Consider the following 18,548-nt stretch of genomic DNA (forward strand, 5'->3'; position numbering starts at 1 on the left):
TTGAACACAATTAACATCAGCTGAAAACTCACCTTTTGTGCTGTTTGTTGTGTGTTGAATGAGTAAGCAGCTGTCTTTACCTCTGTTATCAGCAGTCTGGGCTGTGTGTATTCAGGAAACATGAGCCAAAAGCTTGAAAGACCACTTTTTTGGTTTGCTTAGGGTGAGTAGCATTTTCTCCTACAGGTAGGCTAGCTGCACTCCATTTATATTAAAATTTGATATTAACATCTGTCACTGTAGTATCTAAATGCCTTCTGCATAAAATCCAATATCAGTAGCAAATTCCATAGCAAAATGTCTGCTTACAGAAAAATTCAATGCAACATCAAGTATGCGGAGGTTATAGCTCCTGCTTCCACACGCAGGCACGTTGCTTTGGTAGCGTGGATGGGACTGCCTGTCATAGGGCGTCGATCTTTTTTTCTCTATGACTCTTCAATTAAGGATCTCAAAGCTTTTTCTTACAATATAGGAAGGTTCTTCATTCTAGCAAAGCAGGTACCATAGCCCTCCATTTTATTGATGGATGATTTATGCAGAGCTCATGTACTGAGGGCAAGAACGAGGAATTGGACGTAGCTCTCATTGTTGGCCCCAAGGCTGGTTATTTCCAGCCTCCTCCCTGCACGCCCTCCAGGTGTGAAATCTGTACATCCAGCAGGAGCGTTCTTGCAGCAGAGATATGCCGCCTTGGCACAACGATGGCCAAAATGATGAATCTGGCCTCAAACCCACAAAAGTGGTTTTGGGTTTTGTAGAGAACTTCAGTTGGAAGGTAGAAACCAGGAGGAAACCTGTCTCACAGCGTAGGCAATAAGATTTGGGTTTAGAAATGAGTCCCTTTTCACTAAAATCAGGCTCTCCTTCTCTTTCTAGGAGAGGATCAGCATGACACTGACTTTGGACAGGACAGTTCTGATGAAAATCAGAGCCAGAGTTTGGCTCCTTCCATGACATCTGATGCTTCACTTCCATCAGACTTCCTGGATGACGGTAAGTCACTGATGGTTTTTGAAGTCCTTGAGGGAGGAAGATGGAAAGGTAAGCGCAATCTAGTATGACTTCCTTGTTGTCATTCATCCATATCGGGATGTTGGAGGTGTTTTGGGTTCTTTTTGTCGTTTGTTAACTGGTACCTGTTTTATCAATGAACACAAAAGTTACGGCCATCCCGAATTTAGCGTTGCTGATTTAGATGTATATTTTGATTATCTTGGTGCAAACTGGGGTTGGTTTTTCTATTTTGGCTTGACAACAGTCACGGAAAAGAGCAGAATTTGACCCGGTAGCTAGTGTTTCCCAAGGTTAACACGCGACTTTGGGGTGCATTCCTTCTTGCGCCTCACACTTTAAAGGGTCTGTCTCTTCTCAAACCTCGTCTCCCACCACCCTTTGAAAATTAGGCCTCTTGAAAACGCTTTGCTTTGGGAAGCCTTTTGTGGGACCTTTTAGGGCTTGTGAATTTGAGGCTCCTTCTGGCGAGTGTAGAAGGGCTCCCAGCGAGCAGCGGCCGGGAGCTGGCCTCTGGGGCCGAGGGCGCGTTGCAAGTCAGACGGGGGGTTTCTGGGCAAGGAGGGGCTGCGATGCTCACGTCTGCTCGTGAGTGGCGGTTTAGGAGTGATGGATTTGCGATATGCTATTGAAACTGCAGCCTCCAGAGCTGAGGTTGTGCTGATCTTCTCAGGGGTTATCTTTGGGCCCTAGTGAAGGCTTGACTGCTTTGGTCTCGGATTCTCAATCTCCTGCTTCCCACAGATCTTGTTTCCTCCTTCTCTTTCACTTTCCTTGCACCTTCCCCCCATGCTTCCTTACCCCCCCGCCTTGTCCTTCTTTCATTTTCTCTGATTCGGACCCTCCTCTTCGCCACCTCTCTCTGCTCAATGTACTCCTCCTGTCTACTCCCACTCGTGTTAGGAATCGGTAGTCATCACTCAAGAATACAACAAAGTGAGGATTTACTTGGGATGGGGCCGTAAGAGCTGATGGGCACCAAAGTTAGCTTCTTCCCACAGCACGCAACGCTCACTGTATCTGCTCTATGGGTTGATTTATGCCACAAAATAAATGTCTTCGTTCAGACTGATTAGAGACAAGGTTGGTCTGAGAGTTAGCCTGGTAATTGCAGCGTGAAAAGAGGTGCGGAGTTTGGGACTGGTTGTTTTCGATAATCTGCGCGCTCAGATACGATGCACTTATGCAGAGCGCGGATGGAGGACGTGTGACAGGGATAATGGATGTCGGCCTAAATGGGACATGAAAGGGCGCTGAAGACCTCAAGCTTGGCCTCGTCAGGCGAGCAATGTCTTTCTGAAGTCTAGGGTTTCTCCTGGCGTGTTTATTAAGCTTGTCTAAGGAGGTATTTGCTTTGCTAACTTTGAGCGGTGGTTTCTGGCAGCTCGAAGGGGCAGAGTTTGACATAACACTTGCAAGGTATGCAAACACTTGGCACCACTGGAAGTTTTCAGACACAGACGAAATGCCAGGCTCGATGGAAGGGTGCCCAAGGGGGTGAATGGCAAGGAGATCGGTAACACAGAAAAATGACATACTGCAGAAAGGAGGGGAAAAAAGCTGGCATCGAGAGCGGTTACATTAAAATGAGGTGTTAGTTCTTGGAAGCTGGTAGGAGTGCTTGAATAACGGCAGATCATGGGCTGGGCTGTGTCTGTGTTCGTCCTGGATGGAAGTTGAGCAATTTTGGCTGATCGGATGCAGGCTGTTGGTAGCCTGAAACAGTAATATTAAAGGGAAAAAAGGCCGGACACAGGATTTTGGAACCTTTTCTTTGCCCTGCCGTGGTTTGTAGGGACAGCATCGGGATGAATTTTTCTAGAAGTCTGGTCTAGTGGGATGGACGTGGATCCGGGCGGTGATTTCCTCTCAGTTTTGAATTTCTGTGATGACTATCAGATTTTTTTGTTCACTTGGGGCATTTTTTTCCTTGCTTGTTTTAGTTGCTTACTTTTTTTCACTATAGAAGGTGGAGGCACAATGATTTTTTTTTAAGGAATACGAAGTCAGCCACCTGAGAGTTTAAATCATTCCTTCAGAGGGGCGGATGAAGCGTCAAACAGTCTTGATTTCTGAATTAGAACCTTCCTGTGGGAAAAGTAGAAAGTTTTAAGATTGCATGAACTGTTTTCCCTTGTGCCCAAAGTTTGTCTTGGCGTCTCTGAGCGCGTGAGCCCTCGCTTCTACCGTGCCCCTTTTTCCTTCCGCACGCCGTCCGCCGGCGAGGTCCGCGGGGCAGGCACCCTGCTCCCGTGTGCGAGCGCAGAGCCCGGGGCTCGGCGTGCCCTCGGGGTGCCGCTGTCATCCAGATAAGTGACCGAGAGCTGCTCCTTTCAGGCAGCACAGGTGGCTGATGCATGGGGTAATCCATCTAGCTACGGCCAGAAGAATAAACTGCCTGATTGTAGGAACATACTTATCATTCCTGTGGCTTTTTTCCACCCCTTCTCAGCCCTGTTTTGCAACAACGAGAGGTGACGTCCTCAGGTGCAAGACCCCAGCGCAGCTAAAGGCTGCTATCTCCCGCCTCCCTGCGTTTCCCACCTTTATTAATTCAAGGTTTTACTGGAAGTGGGTCTCTGGCTGGGATGATGCTGGCTTCTGCCCATCCTTGCTATGAAAAATGGGGGAGTTTGGAGGCAAGGGAACGCCACCGCTGTTCATTGGGAACAGACTTTTCCATGCTCAGAGCTTCTCGTGGGAATCGGAGAACCTTCAAAGCTGTCTCTGGAGGGAGCAGGAGGGACTGAGCGAGTTGGGGATGACTTTACTCAATGAGGCATGGCCCAGCTCTGTAGGATCGTCCCTAATGAGTGATTAAGAAGCTGGTGTTTGTACAGTGCTGGGAGGCTGGGAAGCGCTGTGGAAGTACTAAGCACTGTTATAATGATAAGTATTTCTTAGGAGACACTTCCCATGTAATGCACTCTGCTCAGACCACTTGAAGGCTATTCAAAAACGTTTTGTCTTTTGAACTGGGAGATCACTTAATTTGCTGGTGTTCGTTCTTTAGTTTTACTGAAGCGTACGGTAGATGCCGCAGCGTCCTGAGGGGCAGGAGCTGCGCATCTTAATATTGAGCACTTTTAGCCATCGCTTCATCAGTTTGGGTTTCCCCGTGGCTCCTCGGCGGTGCTTCTGCCGTCGTTGCAGAGCGCCTGATCTCTTGCTGGAGGGATGCTGAGCCGGGGTCCAAATGATTCGCTCGGTGTCACGGCGAGACCACACGGAGCTGAGGGGGGGAGGGCCACTGCGGCTTTGCCCCCGCGCCCGGCTATCGGCTCTACTGCCGTGTCACGGCGGCTTAAGCCACAGTATATTTGCTTTTACATGGCACAGGTATCCGTCAGCACGTGGAAGGGAGCGTAACTCTCAGCGGCAGGAACGTACAGGTTCTGTCAGGCACGGGCTCTGGGTTAAGAAATCTTGCCTCTGACCTCCAAGGGGTTTTCCGTCACGTCAGCAAAGAACTTTGGCCAAACACAGTCACAGCTCGTTCAGTTCTGTGGGCTGGTTTGGTGGTTTTTTTAAAAAATACGTACGTTCCAAGCATCTTAGAATCAAATCCTTCACCAAAAACTGCCTTTGATTTATAAAAATGTGCTGAAAATGGCTTTTTACCTTAAAAGGTGTGGAGGGTGGTGGATAAGAAGGTGCTTCGCTGTGCCCCGGTGGCTTGGGGGGGAAGGGGGACGCCGATACAGATGCAACGCGAGGTACTAAAGATTTCGGGGGGGGTTTAGAGGCTGGAAGGAGGTGGCACGTCTTTAATCCATCTCCAGGTGCTTCTTGAACCCGTTTGCATCCTGGAGACGGCCCCGTTCGCTCGTGCTTGGCCTTCTAGTACGTAGAAATGGGTAGGGAGACGAGAAAATACCACCGCGAGCTTTGTACATAACTCTTCAGAAACAAGATGCCGGTGGGGGCCGGCTTGCAAATCCCGGGGAGAAGCCTGTGGGCTCCTACGAGTTCCTTGCCTGGTCGGTGGCGGCCTCCAGCCGGCCTCTGCGGGAGACCGGGCGCGCTCCGCTCTTCCAGGGTGTGCCGTGCTCGCTCCCGGGGGGTGTTTCGGAGCACCGAATCCTTTCTCGCTGAAGCCTGTAGTGCTCTGAACGACACGCGCTTCCCCGCTCTTAGGTAGTCGCTGCATCTGCAGCCACAGCTTCTGCTTTTGTGTCCCCTCGGCTTCCTGCGCGCTTCTGAACGCGGAGTCGCTTCCTAAATGCGGGATTAATTGCGTCAAAAAAATCCAGGAATGCTGTCGGGGGCGCCTGGAGGAGCTGGGGGTGTGGGTGGGTGCGCGGCCTTGCTCGGGCAGAGGTGGGGGTGCAGGGTGGGGTGCTGGGGGGGTGCGGGGGGTGTAGTGAGGGTTTGGGGGTTGCTGGGGGTGTGGGTGTTGGGGGTGTCACTGGGTGCGGGGGGTTGCAGGGTGGGTGTTTGGTGGGTGTTGGGGGGGTGCAGGGTGGGTGCGGTGGGGTGTCAGGGGTGTAGGGTGGGTGTTGGGGGGTGTCACTGGTTGCAGGGTGGGTGTTTGGTGGGTGTTGGGGGGGTGCAGGGTGGGTGCGGTGGGGTGTCAGGGGTGTAGGGTGGGTGTTGGGGGTGTCACTGGGTGCGGGGGATTGCAGGGTGGGTGTTTGGTGGGTGTTGGGGGGGTGCAGGGTGGGTGCTGGGGGGTGTAGGGTGGGTGTTGGGGGGGTGCCACTGGGTGTGGGGGGTTGCAGGGTGGGTGTTTGGTGGGTGTTGGGGGGGTGCAGGGTGGGTGTCGGGGGTGTCGCTGGGTGCTGGGAGGTGTCAGAGGGTGCAGGGTGGGTGTTGGGGGTGTCAGTGGGGGTGGGGAGTATCAGTGGGTGCTGAGGGCTGTCAGAGGGTGTCACGGGGTGCAGGGGGGAGTGTCAGTGGGTGCGGGGGAGTGCAGGGTGGGTGTTTGTGCTGGGAGTGTTGGGGTGAAAGGCGGGTATTTGGTGGGTGGTGGGGGTGTCAGTGGGTGCAGGGTGGGTGTTTGGTGGGTGCTGGGTGGTATCAGGGGTGTGGGGGTTATCAGGGGTGCAGAGTGGGTGCTGGGGGGGTCAGTGGGGGCGGGGAGTGTCAATGGGTGCTGGGGGGGGTCAGTGGGTGCTGGGGGGGTCAGTGGGGCGCTGGGGGAGTCAGTGGGGGCGGGGGGGGTCGGTGGGGCGGGGGGGGGTCGGTGGGCGCTGGGGGGGGTCAGTGGGGCGGGGGGGGGGTCGGTGGGCGCTGGGGGGTCGGTGGGGTCGGTGGGCACTGGGGGGGTCAGTGGGCGCTGGGGGGTCAGTGGGGCGGGGGGGGTCGGTGGGCGCTGGGGGGGGTCGGTGGGCGCTGGGGGCGGTCGGTGGGGCGGGGGGGGTCAGTGGGTGCTGGGGGGGGGTCGGTGGGCGCTGGGGGGTCGGTGGGGTCGGTGGGCACTGGGGGGGTCAGTGGGCGCTGGGGGGTCAGTGGGGCGGGGGGGTCGGTGGGCGCTGGGGGGGGTCGGTGGGGCGGGGGGGGTCGGTGGGCGCTGGGGGGCGGTCGGTGGGGCGGGGGGGGGTCGGTGGGCGCTGGGGGGTCGGTGGGGGGGGGTCGGTGGGCCGCTGGGGGGTCAGTGGGGCGGGGGGGGTCGGTGGGCGCTGGGGGGGGGTCGGTGGGGGCGGGGGGGGGGGGTCGGTGGGCGCTGGGGGGGGGTCGGTGGGGCGGGGGGGTCGGTGGGCGCTGGGGGGTCGGTGGGGCGGGGGGGGTCGGTGGGCGCTGGGGGGTCAGTGGGCGCTGGGGGGGTCGGTGGGGCGGGGGGGGGTCGGTGGGGCGGGGGGGTCGGTGGGGCGCTGGGGGGTCGGTGGGGGCGGGGGGGTCGGTGGGCGCTGGGGGGGGGTCGGGTGGGGGCGGGGGGGGCGGCGGCGGCAGCGGAGTTCTGCAGCGCCCCCCTGTGGCCGAGGCCGGCGCTGGGGGACGCGCGCGGGCGCCTCCTGCGTCCTTCTCACTTCTATTTAAAACACCCAAACCAACAACCAAAACAACCTCCCCCCCCCAAAAAAAAAACCAAACCCCAACCTCCAAAACAAGTGTTTCTGCGGATTTCTTCTCCCCACCGCGGCAGGTCTGACAGGTCGGCCGGGGCTTGAATTAAGCCTGTGTGACATCGGAGTAAGCGCAAAGCTCTGCTTTTCTAAACCAAAAGTGGAAATTCTGGGTTTTTTTTTCCCCCAGTGAGGGCCTGATGCCCGTGAGCGGCGGCGAGGCACGGAGGGACCCGACGCCGGGCAGGGGAGCGTGGCCTGGGGCTCCCGGCCTCCGCTGCGGCCCAAAGGAGCCGCTTGCCCAAATGCTGCTGAATTTCAGGTGTGATAAGAAAGCGCGGGAAATCAAATGCAGACTAAGAACCTGTTTCTGAAGCGCTGAGTATCTGCGCGTTCGATAGCCTGTGTAGCTCAAACCCTGAACGCCCGCAGATGAGTGGAAATGCCTATTACCCTGGAGTTGAAAGCTTTACGTTTTTCCTTTCAAATACCATTAGAAGCAATTAGCTCTGCCTCCCTGATGTCCAGAAATGTCTTTTATTGCTTTTGACTTATTATAAACTTGCTGTTGACGTACTTTTAAGCCTTATGAAACCGCGTAGGAAACGCTGGGGGACCGGGTTTGTGACAGGCGCAGTTGCCGGTGCAGGTTTCTCCTTCCTGACCTCGGGCATCGCCCAAACCCAGGGAGCGAGAGGTTAAATCCCGGGGCAGTTATTTCTCCCGATTCCTTAGGTGACTGGGAGCAGGTTTGACCGGTTCAATGTGACTTTTGCCAAGGGAAAGAGAACAGGCACAAATCCACGGATAAGAAAACAACATGTTTTCTGAAAAAAATATCTACTTATACTGCGTGACAGTTGGTAAAGAAATCAGACTCCCTTAAAACTACAGCGCTCATGTTCTTTGATTTATCGTTTTCTGAATGGAAATGCACCATAACATTAGCGCTTTCAAGCCCAGTGTGATAATGTCTCTGGCATTGTGCAAATAAGTTCCTGGAACGGTACTCTGGCTGGTCAAAAGGTTTGGTTATGTTTTATACAGAGCAACTCGGTTCACCTCTATATTAAGGATTATTTGTTCGGGGTGGAGGGGAGGAGGGTGGGTTGCTTGCAGGCTGCCAGAAATAGATGCATAAATTATATAGGAAAGCTCAGACCTTTGTAGAGAACCAGCAGCGGTGAGAGTAACGCTACCAAGCTTTTCAGCTTTCATTTAAAAACAAACAAACGAAAAACCCAAAAAACCCCGCCGCAAAGTGGCTTCGTGTTCTCGTTTGGGGTTTTACAGCTGCAGCAAACCGTAGCGCAAGTACTTGCTGCAGAAATCCTATCTGACTTGTGGCGGCAGCTTCCATCAGCCCGGCATGGCGAGCTGCAGGCGCTGGTCCTGGGGGCAGCCGGCCGAGCCCGCGGTTTTGTGGGTGCCCATTTTGAGCTCCAGGTCATTTTTCCTCCAGCGGAGAGGTTTGGAAGTTGGCCTGAGAGGTGCTAAGAGTGTCTGTGGAAGGTGGGGCGATTGCAAGTGCCTCGCGGCTCGTCTCATCTCCCCCCTTATCTTCCCCCGCACCCTGTAAAAGCAGTTCTCCTTTATAAAAAGCGTCGAAACGTAACACGTCGGCGCTGGCTGCCGGGAGGCTGGAGAGCGAGCCCCTGCTGATGCTCGGCCCTGCGTGGGGCTGGCAGCCTGGACCTCGTAGGAGCATCCTCTCTGGTGGTTCCATAGTGCTTTTTTTGGGACGTAAACCTGCCGCAAACCAAATCGGGCCCCCGAAATGCTTTGGTCCGGCTCCCACATCTAAACGGGATGCGATTTCATGGTGGTTATTTGTCATTGAGGACAGTCAACCTCAAGATTCAAGCGCTGGCTTTGAAAGCACGAGTTGCTTTTACGCAAAATGACGTGTTTGTGATTTGGTCCCCGGGTGTTGCACGCCTGGGTTTGTGGTTCGGAAAGGGGTTTCTGCCCAACCACCGCGATGTTGGGTTGGTTTGTTTTTTTTTTAAAGCTGAGGTTCTCAAGTAATTCCTTGCTTGCAAGAGCCTCTTAAGAAAAACAAAAATGTTGTGAAACGTGGTGTAAAATCTCCGCCGTTCGGCGGGTCTGTGGGGCCCCAGACAGGAGTTCTAATTCAAATTGTTTAGAAGTCAGTGAAATGCCGATAACTTATTAATGTGGCTTTTCTAAAGCAAAAATCCTGCCGCCTTCGCCGTTTGCCAACAGGGAAAAAGCGTAATTAGAGTTTCTTGGTATTGCTTTTTAAGCGCAGGATCAGATGAATAGATTTATTTTCTGTACCTAGAGGACAGTCTTTAACGACAAGGTGTTACTTGGATTTTTTTTTAGTAAGCGGCTTAACAACAGTGAGCTTGCATGAGAACAGGGAGCGTCGGCTTATCATCTCAGCTTAAAATTAATTGCAGCGGAGGGTGCCCTCAGCCCGTAGATTATTTCAGCAGGAGCAGAGGGCTCGGTGCAGGGGCGCCTTTGAGCCGATGCTGTCGGGTGCGTGGTCCCGGGTGGTGTGGCAGCTGTCAGGAGCCGGGATGGAGCTTCCTCTCGTGGCGAATTGCGTGTTCCTCATGTCAAACACACGTGAATTATCAATGCGCAAGTTACTGTTGCGCTGGGGGCTGGGATAACTTACGCACCCGCCTCCTAAAGGCCTTTTTATTCATGAGTATGTAAATCCAAGGCATAAATGCTTTGTGTCTCTATATTCTCCCCAGCAGAGGGATCAATATGCAGGAAATGTAAGTTAACAAAGTGTCAGGGTGGAACTTCATTACAGTGTCTCTTCTGCCCTTTTATTTAAAAAAAAAAAAGTGATTCTAGTTTCCTGAAGCAGCAGGCAGTACAGCCCCCCATTACTGACCCGCGCGGGGTTCCCTCCGTGGGAGGGGTGCTTGGAGGGCAGGATGCTGAGGTGCGGTGCTTGGGCCGGAGCTGGGTTTGGATCAGCCGGTCGGCGGCCTGTGGCCGTGCAGAGGCAGCCTCGGGATGCCCAGAGCCCCCGGCGGCACCGAGGACCTCGCCGTGACTCGGGAAATGGCGTTTCGCCCTTGCGGAAGTGCCAGGGCGAGCTCGGCGCCGGCAGCGGTGGGGTTACAGCCCATCTAGACTTGAGGTTCTTGCCCCGAACATATGATCAGTAAGATAAAGTATTCGGTGGGTTCTGCGCACGTACTTCAACAGGAACAAGGGCAAGGGATGCTCTAGATTCTGCGCTTGAAAAGTGTTGAGGCTGTAGCAAAGATTTAGGTTTTGTTTTTTTCATATTAGAATTTTGAGCGTAACGAGGGCATTAGCAGAGGAAGTGAAGGAGGCTCTTCCTCCGCTCGACTGACAAGATGACTTCTCTGAAACCAGGGTAAACTCTTCATTCCTCTGAGGGACACAGCTGTGTGACAACTCGAGGACAAAAAGGCAAAAACCCCACGTGCTTTCCCCGTGTTCCTGGTCCATGCGAGCCCCGGGGCCTCCTCCCTCGGGGGGAAAAGCAAGATACGTTCCAAATAAAGGCAGCCTCAGCCCCCAGACAGCTTCAGAGTATTGCCTGCTCGCCTGGGCGGAACCGTTTGTGGGAATAACCGTGGATGTACCCGTATCTTGCAGGATCAATCTCAAAACACTAACAAGTCCCCAAATACAAAATTCCCGGCTGAGAGAACTGGTCTGGGCAGCGATAAAAACCCCTACAATATATGCGTTAGCACATGCTAAGCTACTACTGACTCCGTTCCCACTTAAGCATGGGCTTAAACGTGTGGTTCGATGTGAGCCACAGGGAATCCGTTCAATTATTATGCACGTTACGTAGTGCTGAAAATCACCATGTGCAAAAATAAAGCCACGGTCCTGAAGAATATACTTTAAAGGCTGGTTATAATAAATTCTAAAGTGAAACGTGGTAAAGGACAACTGGAGGGAAGAAAAGGTCCCCCCTTTTTTCTTTTTCTTTTCATTTTTTTCATTCCTTCTTTCAGTGTAAGGAGTCAATTATAACTTTATTCAGCAAGCTTCTCCCTCGAGCTGTGGTACCTGCCGGTGGGTTTACTCAAGCAAAGAGGCTACGTTGGATGTTCTGTCACTGTCGTTTTGCACCGAGGCATTTCATGTGTGCGCGCACGTGTGTTTTTATTAAAGGGTAGCTTTGTTTAAGGCTTACGGTGATGAACTACTTCTGCAAACAAGTTAAACTTTTATTGTTTAACCCTCGGAGAGATGTGGCTGTTGAAAGAGATTGGGTGTCCAGATTGATTTTTGGCCTGCGTTGAAGGGTGGCCGCGAGCGTGTGGGCGCGTACCTGCGTGCGGCGGGGGCAGAGCCGGTGGGGCATTGAACAAACACTGGGACGACTTCTTCTAATCCAGTGTCACGGGATGAGCAGCCGAAACAATCGGCATCATCCTTCACCCTGATAATGCTTTCTCGCCAACTAATAGCTCCTTGTTCATCAAGGAAACGAATGTGTGCGGAGGTGACACGCTCTTCACCCGCTGCTCTTTGTTCTAGGGTCCTCCAGACTGATTGTATCAGCTCCAGCACTGACAAATATCCCCCCAAACTTTAACACTATGTAAAATTGAGTTATGGGGTTTTAAGGTTAGACTCCTCTGGCTGAAGGTTGATTGTCTCCGAGAGATAAAGGAATCAGTACTCAACAATAACAAAATCTTTGCCATAGGATAATGCCTGTTATTGAGCTCACAGCTCTCTTTATTTGGTTACAAAGCTTCACCCCTTATTTTTTTCCCTGCACTCATAGGTTAAAGTGGGAGCTGCTGTTTGAAATTGGTGAATTGCTGCTGTTCCTCTATCCACTCTCACCCTGTGCTTCAACAAACGCTCTGGCAGATTGATCAATTCCTTGAAGCATCCCATCATCACCCAGGGCTGTGTCTCTGCAGCTGCAGTTTTTAACCAAGTTGCCCTCGCAATGGCACCTTCCCAGCAGCGACGCAGTGCGAAGGTGCTGCCGGCACTTGGGTAGCCTTTGGGGAAAGAAGCCTTGACTTCCTTGCCTGGACAAACCCAATGAGCTTAGTAGGTAAATCAGAGAGTAGCGGGAGCAGAGCATTAGCCTGAATCTTACCACAAAAGATTCACCCATTGGAGTAGAAGAAATAATTCTCATTGAGCTGGGGCCGAGGTGCAGAGCAAGTGGCTTGACCCAGGTCCAGTTCAGAGCCCGTGGTGTAGGTGGCTGTTGCATCTTAATGCCTCAGAGCCCCAAACACCTTGTTCGGGTTCTCTGGCCAAAGAACTATTTTGCATTTAGTAATGAGACTTGGCCGTCTGCTGTAAATGAAACTGGTCTGGCATCGCTGTGCAGAGGATCAAAGCATGAGCAAACATGATGGAATTTGGAGGAAGAAATCGGAAGTTTATTTTAACTTTAAACTGATGGTATTTGGGGCAAAGGCATTCAGTGCTGAGACAGTCTTGTGTTGACTGCCAATAGAGATGCCTAGGAGGGGCTGTGCTAGCTGTGGGCGAAGAAGTCACAAAAACAAAGGGAGGACAAAATTTAGTGGAGTGAAGCTCCCTGGACTCTCTGAACTCCTTCCAAATCCTGGAAGCGCTCTGCCTTTCCTGATAAACACCTGATGCATGAGGTGTGTGGAGAGGACATGCATGAGAGAGGTGACCTTCCCTTGAAGATTTGGAGCGGGCAGGAGGTTGGTGTCAATCTTTGAAAATATATATTGGGTGGTGCTCTCCACCCTCCCACAACTTGCATCTCGACTTTACCCACTTTTAGTTACCTAAAAAGACAGAACTCTACTGTCCCCCAAAGGCCATGGGCATCTGCAGGAGCGGTCTTTGGCTTGGAGGGAGCTTTCAGGTCTACCCTGATTTCTGCTTGCTTAGACTTCATTCGTATCACAGAATCCCAGGTTGGAAGGGACCTCAGGGATCATCTAGTCCAACCTTAAAGCATATCCTTATGCTTCAAAGCAGACCTGATTATTCCAGGGAGCTGTGGACAACAGGACGAGTTCAGAGATCCCCTGACCTAGGAGTGGGATGGTTTCCACCCTGTCCCTGTGCACAGCCTTCGTGTGGTCGGCCTATTTGGGGTGAGTTGCCAAGATTTCGGGCCAGATCCGCTTGTTGGGGTTTAGCCCGTGTTGATGTTGCACCACCGCTGGAAGAAACCTTCTGTTGCCCTGTCTCCCCTGCTCTCACTCCGTGGCGGAGGTCCCTCACCCCCGTGCACCATGCAACCGATTTAAGATCCTCAATTCCATTGCAAATTCTTATTTTCTCCCCGTTTACTCCATAACATTCCCTGGTGCTGGATGTGCTCTGGATTACTTTTTTTTTGTTACCTTCGTTTATTCTTTAGCAGGATGAATCTCATTTTATTATTCTATCCATATTCCTAACCTCCCTGTGTCCCCTACTGTTATTTCCTCTGCTTTCACTTGATATTTGCATTACCACCTAATTTAGTATCTTCCTGCACATTGAATTAATGGACTGTTTACTTGCCTTAGATAAAACGGGGACTAATACCCTGCAGTACCCCAACACAGACGCTTCTTCCCCACGTGACAGAAAGCCATTTATCACCAGCTTTTGTCTGTGGCCCTTGGGCCAATTTTCAGTCTGTGACGATTGCTTCTATCCAAGCTGAGGTAAATTAATTTTTTCAGCGAGATTTGCTGTGGCACCACATCAAACGCTCAGTAAAGTCTCTAGATATATTGCATCTTCCACATTACCCTTCGTCTGCTAATTTTGTAGCTTGATCAGAAAGGCTGACCGTATGTGCCTAGGGTCATTACAAACCCAAAGGTTGCTGGTTGCTAGGAAGGCAATTATAGCCTAGGTGCTCATAAAGTAATTTAGTCCCTTTTTGATATATATATATTTTTAAAATCTGTTCTGTTATTTTATGAGCGTAACACTACCTTTGTCAGAGCATTTTTCAGCCTCACCTTGGTACTGTAGTTTTAAACTTTGGTGCTACCTTTGATCGTTGCCCTCTCCGTACTTTTAACCCTCTTCTAGGATGAGAAGGAGAGGTCAGCGGTTTGGTACCTTTGGGAACTTTTGTTATTGTAATTCCTGTAAGATTGCACGCAAATGGGGATCGGCGGGAAGGAAAGCACAACCTTAGAAGCACAAACCCATAAATAGGTATGTTTGTCTAGCCCTTCCCATGCTCACACCCCAGTCCTAGCTCTAGTCTAGGAAGCCCGTGGCTACCTGAGTAATCTTGTCAAGGAGCAGAACGTGACTCTGGCTCCCTCGTGTTGTAATGACATCTCCCAAGTAGGTGAGAAGTCTTCACTGCCAACTTTTAGCTCTGTTTGTCATCTAGTGGACGTCAGGGTGGTGGCACCGCTCTCGAGATGGGTTTCCAGCTTGCTTTCTGCCAGGGTTGATTCAAAGTTGCTTTCTTTTCATCTGTAGGTGGCAATTCCATGTCTGCTTTGAGAGACTCCCTGCATCTGCCAGCTCTGCTGGACTGGATGCATCAGCTTCAATTATTTTGTTGGGGGGGGGAAAAATACGTCTTATTTTCAATCAAGGAAAAATTCTGTGTTCCTCTTCTCCCCCACTCTAGGATAAATCTTATTGGGGGGGGAATAAAAACCAACCCAAACACAAGCTTTTCTTTTCAAATGCAATCGAAATAAGTTGATCAGAAATGCTTTGGGTTTATATTTAAGGTCTTGCAAAGCCACTCTTAATTTGTTTAAGAAAAAAGCCCCAACCAACGGAAAAGCAAAGCAAGAAGACTGAAAAACACACAAACTTTTACAATGGAAAACTAACCAGCCCTACCAAGGGAAAGTAAGGCCAGACAGTATCGGTATTTGAATATTCTCTTTTCCTTCTTTTCTTTGATATGCAAACTTGCCTTTGATCAAAGAACTCTGGGAGGAGGAGGACAATAGTGCGGATCATGGTGACTTTGGGTTTTGGTTCCTTGGTTTGATCCCATGATGGCTGGGGTAGGCCTGGGGACGGGACGAGCGCTGCTTTCCTCCCCTCCCCCGGGCCTTCCCGTTCAACCCCTGAATTCACGGATCAGCAGGGGAGCTGAGCTGTCTGAGCCAGGGGCACCGGCACAAGCCCTGAGGTTGCAGAAACTACCATAAAATGGCTATAGCTCTGCCGTCTACAAAGCCTCCATCCCTCTTGGGTACCCCAGTATGCTAAATCTGTGGGTTCAGGCTTGGGGCAGGTGGTAGGATTTGCTCCTTTAATCTTCAGTGTCTATTTATTACAGTGGAGCTCCAGGGCATCTGAGCATGGCCTTTCTCGCCAAGAGACCATAACAAATGGATGCACTACCTCTTTGACACAGAGCCGAGGTTTGCGCACCACCTATCTGCGCGATTCGGTGCTGGCTCTTTCTGTCTCTGCTTCTTCTTTTGTTGTAGTGCTTATAAAACTAAGGAGCGGGAAGGGATTTGAATGCAAAGAGCAGCTCCGGTTGACTGTCCACACCTGCCCTCCCCTTCGCTTCCTGGCCAGGCCTCGGCTAATTTTTCATGGTGGCGGGGGGCGGGGGTGGGGGATGCTCACCTTGTGGGTGAGAAAATGCTCTGCCCCAGGCCATGGGACCATGACTTAGAGTAACCTTTTTCCCTTTGTTTACTCTTAGGTATTGAACCCTTTCCCGATTGCTAATTATTTTTCAATTGCCCAAGACAAATGAGAAGGTTAGGGAGGTGCCATTTCTCAGTGACCCTGCCTGTCAATTGCTGTGACTCTTTCTGAATGTTGGAGCTGGGTTTGTTAGATTTTTCTTCTTGGTTTTAAAGAATAAGAGGGAAATATCTCGAATTGCAGAGGTAATTTAAGCCTTTCCCTGTCTCTGAATGCCATCAGAAATTAGCAGGCTAATGACGTCGGTGAGGAGTTCCATCTTTTCTTTGCAGCTTAATTTTATTTTTAAGGGAAAAAGTGTCCTCAGAGAAGGTGAGGATCCACAGTAAACCTCAACCTTATACAAGAGGGTATAACAGTCTTGTCCTAATCTTTTGGAAGATGGTTTATTTTTTTATTGTGGCAATATTTTGTGATACTGCCCCAGTATCAAAGCTGTTTGGCACCAAGTTACAGCCGAAGAGTTTGCAGTTTGAACAGGCAAACAGACCCTTGTCAGGGGTGACAAGGATGACAAGGAGGGTGATGTTAGAGGAGTGTGAAGTGATTTGACTCCAGCACACCCCTGTGAGAGGTAACGTCGGACAAGGATCAACCCAGCGCCCTCCAACTTTCCATTGGAGTTTGGGAGGGTGAATCAGGGGACGAAAAAACAAGTGGGATGTGCACGTGAGTCCTGGGTTTGCCATACTGACTCTATCGAAGCTGAAAATATCATGTAGCTGAAAACGTTGATCCTTGGCCGTTGAGTGACCTTGGCTTGCAGGCGGGGTGCTCCTCGCTTGGATCTGGAGGAGCAGGGGATTGCGGGGCCATCCAGACCCCAATGCTTTGTGCTTACGTTCTCAATGCAATCAACTGGCTCTGGAGTTACAGGAAACATTGGCTTCAGGCGCCACATCAGATTTCCCGTTCCCTGGTAGCATAAAGCTTTTAACTCACATATGCAAAATCCCAGGCTTCCCTGGGGGGTGACTGGGACATGGGGTGTCTCTGTGTGGGGGTCCGAGGCTGCTCCCCGAGCCCACGTGCTCGTCATGGGTGAAGGGTACATGCTGTGCGCGCTTGCACGGGAGACGGCTCTTGGCAGCCTTTTTGCAGAGCTGATCTCTTGGTTCCCTATTGAATGGGGGAGCTTGAAAAAAACAACACAAAACCCCCGTGCTTTTCAACACGAGATGTATTTCGCAGCCTGTCTCCAGGCAGCTCGCAGCCCAAAGGGCATCACCGAACGCGCCAGCAACAAAATAGCAACCGGGGGGAGGGAATAGGAGGACAGAGGAAGATGGAAAACCTCCTATACAATAATTAGAATAAAATTGGGGTATCAAGAATACAGGGGTCAGCTTCTGTTCACACCAATATGGCTTTCACCTTGTAGAGAAAGGCCTGCACCAGGTAATTAGGTCAAGTCAATGATTATATATCTTTAAGCGAAGTGGAAGGGACTGTAATTGTGATGAAATTTGTTTGAAGAGGGAAAGCATGGGGAATTTTGTTTAAAGGTAACGAGTTCAAAGGGTAAATGAAGTTCAAGGTTCAGTTCCTGTTCACTCCTAACAAAAAAAAAAAAGAAAACAACACCCACGCACACCAAGCAGCCAATATTTCTATCAGATGAGTTGCTTTATCTTTTGGGGAAGGGAATGGGATCATATCCCTGTAGGAAAACTGGAATTAAAACAGTGACAGCTCTTTAATGGGGCTTTCTTTCTTTAGGAGCCAACAGAAGGGTAAACCTTGTGTAATGGTTTTTCTTTTTTTTCCCTAGTTGGTTTATTCTTCCCTTCGGAGCGCGCTGCCGCACGCAGCCACCTTGCATGCAAATCGGTGACATCCCGAGAAGGGCCTTGCCTGTGATATGTAAATACCCACTTTGTTCACGGGAACTTTTCAAGAGAAGGGAAGGCAGCTGGGCCGTGAACGGTGGGGAAAACTGCCCTTCCTCGGGGATTCAATAGGATTTCAACTTCCCGTAAATGTTTTTGGTGGAAGAAAAACGTGTTCCTGCTCCTGCTTCTGAAATAGTCTGTTTTTCTCCCAGTACCTATGTGACATCTCTCAATGCTAGCGGGTGTTCTGGTTTGATGGAGGGCAGGAGTGGACTTCCCTGAGCCCAGCTGGGAAGTGCCGAGGTGCTCTTGGACCTGGGAGGAAAGGGCGTAAGAAAAAATAGTCACGGCTGCCCTTGCAAGGTTGTTTTTAAATTGCATGTGTAGGTGTAGAAAGGTGAGCTAATAGTTATGATACGAGTCAGGACCTCTGGCCTCTTCCTCATAGCATCATTATGTGATTGTGGAAACAGTTTTGATGATGGCACCAAATGTGATCTGTAAAACCAGCAGCGCATGAGTGCCGGGGGGCTGGAGCCCCGCTCCTTGCCCTCCCTGTGCCCGGCTCCCGTGGTGCCTCGGCCACAGCTGGGCTGTGAGCCTGCGGTGCCGGCGTTTGGGCCCAAAGGGGTTGCAGCCCATGCTCGGAGGTGGCTCTGCAGGAGGATTTGGCTGTGCTCGCTTCCCTTTTTCTCTATGGGAGCGAGGAGGGGTTCGTGGTGGCGAAGATCGTGCTGTTTTTCTTGCGTGAGCGTTGAGCCTCGCTGCTTCTCTTCCCTAATAGCTTAACTGGGGGACGTGAGGCTCATTCTGAGCACAAAACGACGTCTGACTTCATCTTGAAAGTTACCCATAGAAGTTTAGCGCTCCCCTCACTTGGAGGGGAAAAGTACCAAAGCGGCTCCCCAGGAAACCTGGGATGGAGTCGGGGGCAGCCCCCAAAGCGTCTTGCGTGGTCAGTAAAGCTCCCCGTGAACTTGGTCTGGGACCCTGGTGGCCTTGGTGCTCGCGCAGCGCTGACCACACGCGAGCCAGCGCTGGCGCCTGGCCCTGGGGACACGGT

General features: G+C 51.5%; 1 protein-coding gene and 1 long non-coding RNA gene across 3 annotated transcripts in view; both read left to right on the top strand.

Moving 5' to 3' along the window:
• Window positions 1-18,548, top strand: part of SKAP1 (src kinase associated phosphoprotein 1) — a 157,739-nt gene that overhangs the window by 30,467 nt on the left and 108,724 nt on the right. For both annotated transcript variants that reach the window (XM_075116988.1, XM_075116987.1), the window contains one exon: window positions 880-996. In XM_075116988.1, coding sequence (XP_074973089.1) covers window positions 880-996 — 117 coding nt within the window. The remainder of the gene's footprint in view (window positions 1-879; window positions 997-18,548) is intronic.
• LOC142067947 (uncharacterized) lies at window positions 5,072-7,596 on the top strand. Its single transcript, XR_012664193.1, has 2 exons — window positions 5,072-5,154; window positions 7,231-7,596. It is a non-coding gene; the product is annotated as an uncharacterized LOC142067947 (long non-coding RNA).

Source organism: Phalacrocorax aristotelis, chromosome 23, assembly GCF_949628215.1.
Source record: "Phalacrocorax aristotelis chromosome 23, bGulAri2.1, whole genome shotgun sequence".
Classification (NCBI taxonomy): Eukaryota; Metazoa; Chordata; class Aves; order Suliformes; family Phalacrocoracidae; genus Phalacrocorax; species Phalacrocorax aristotelis.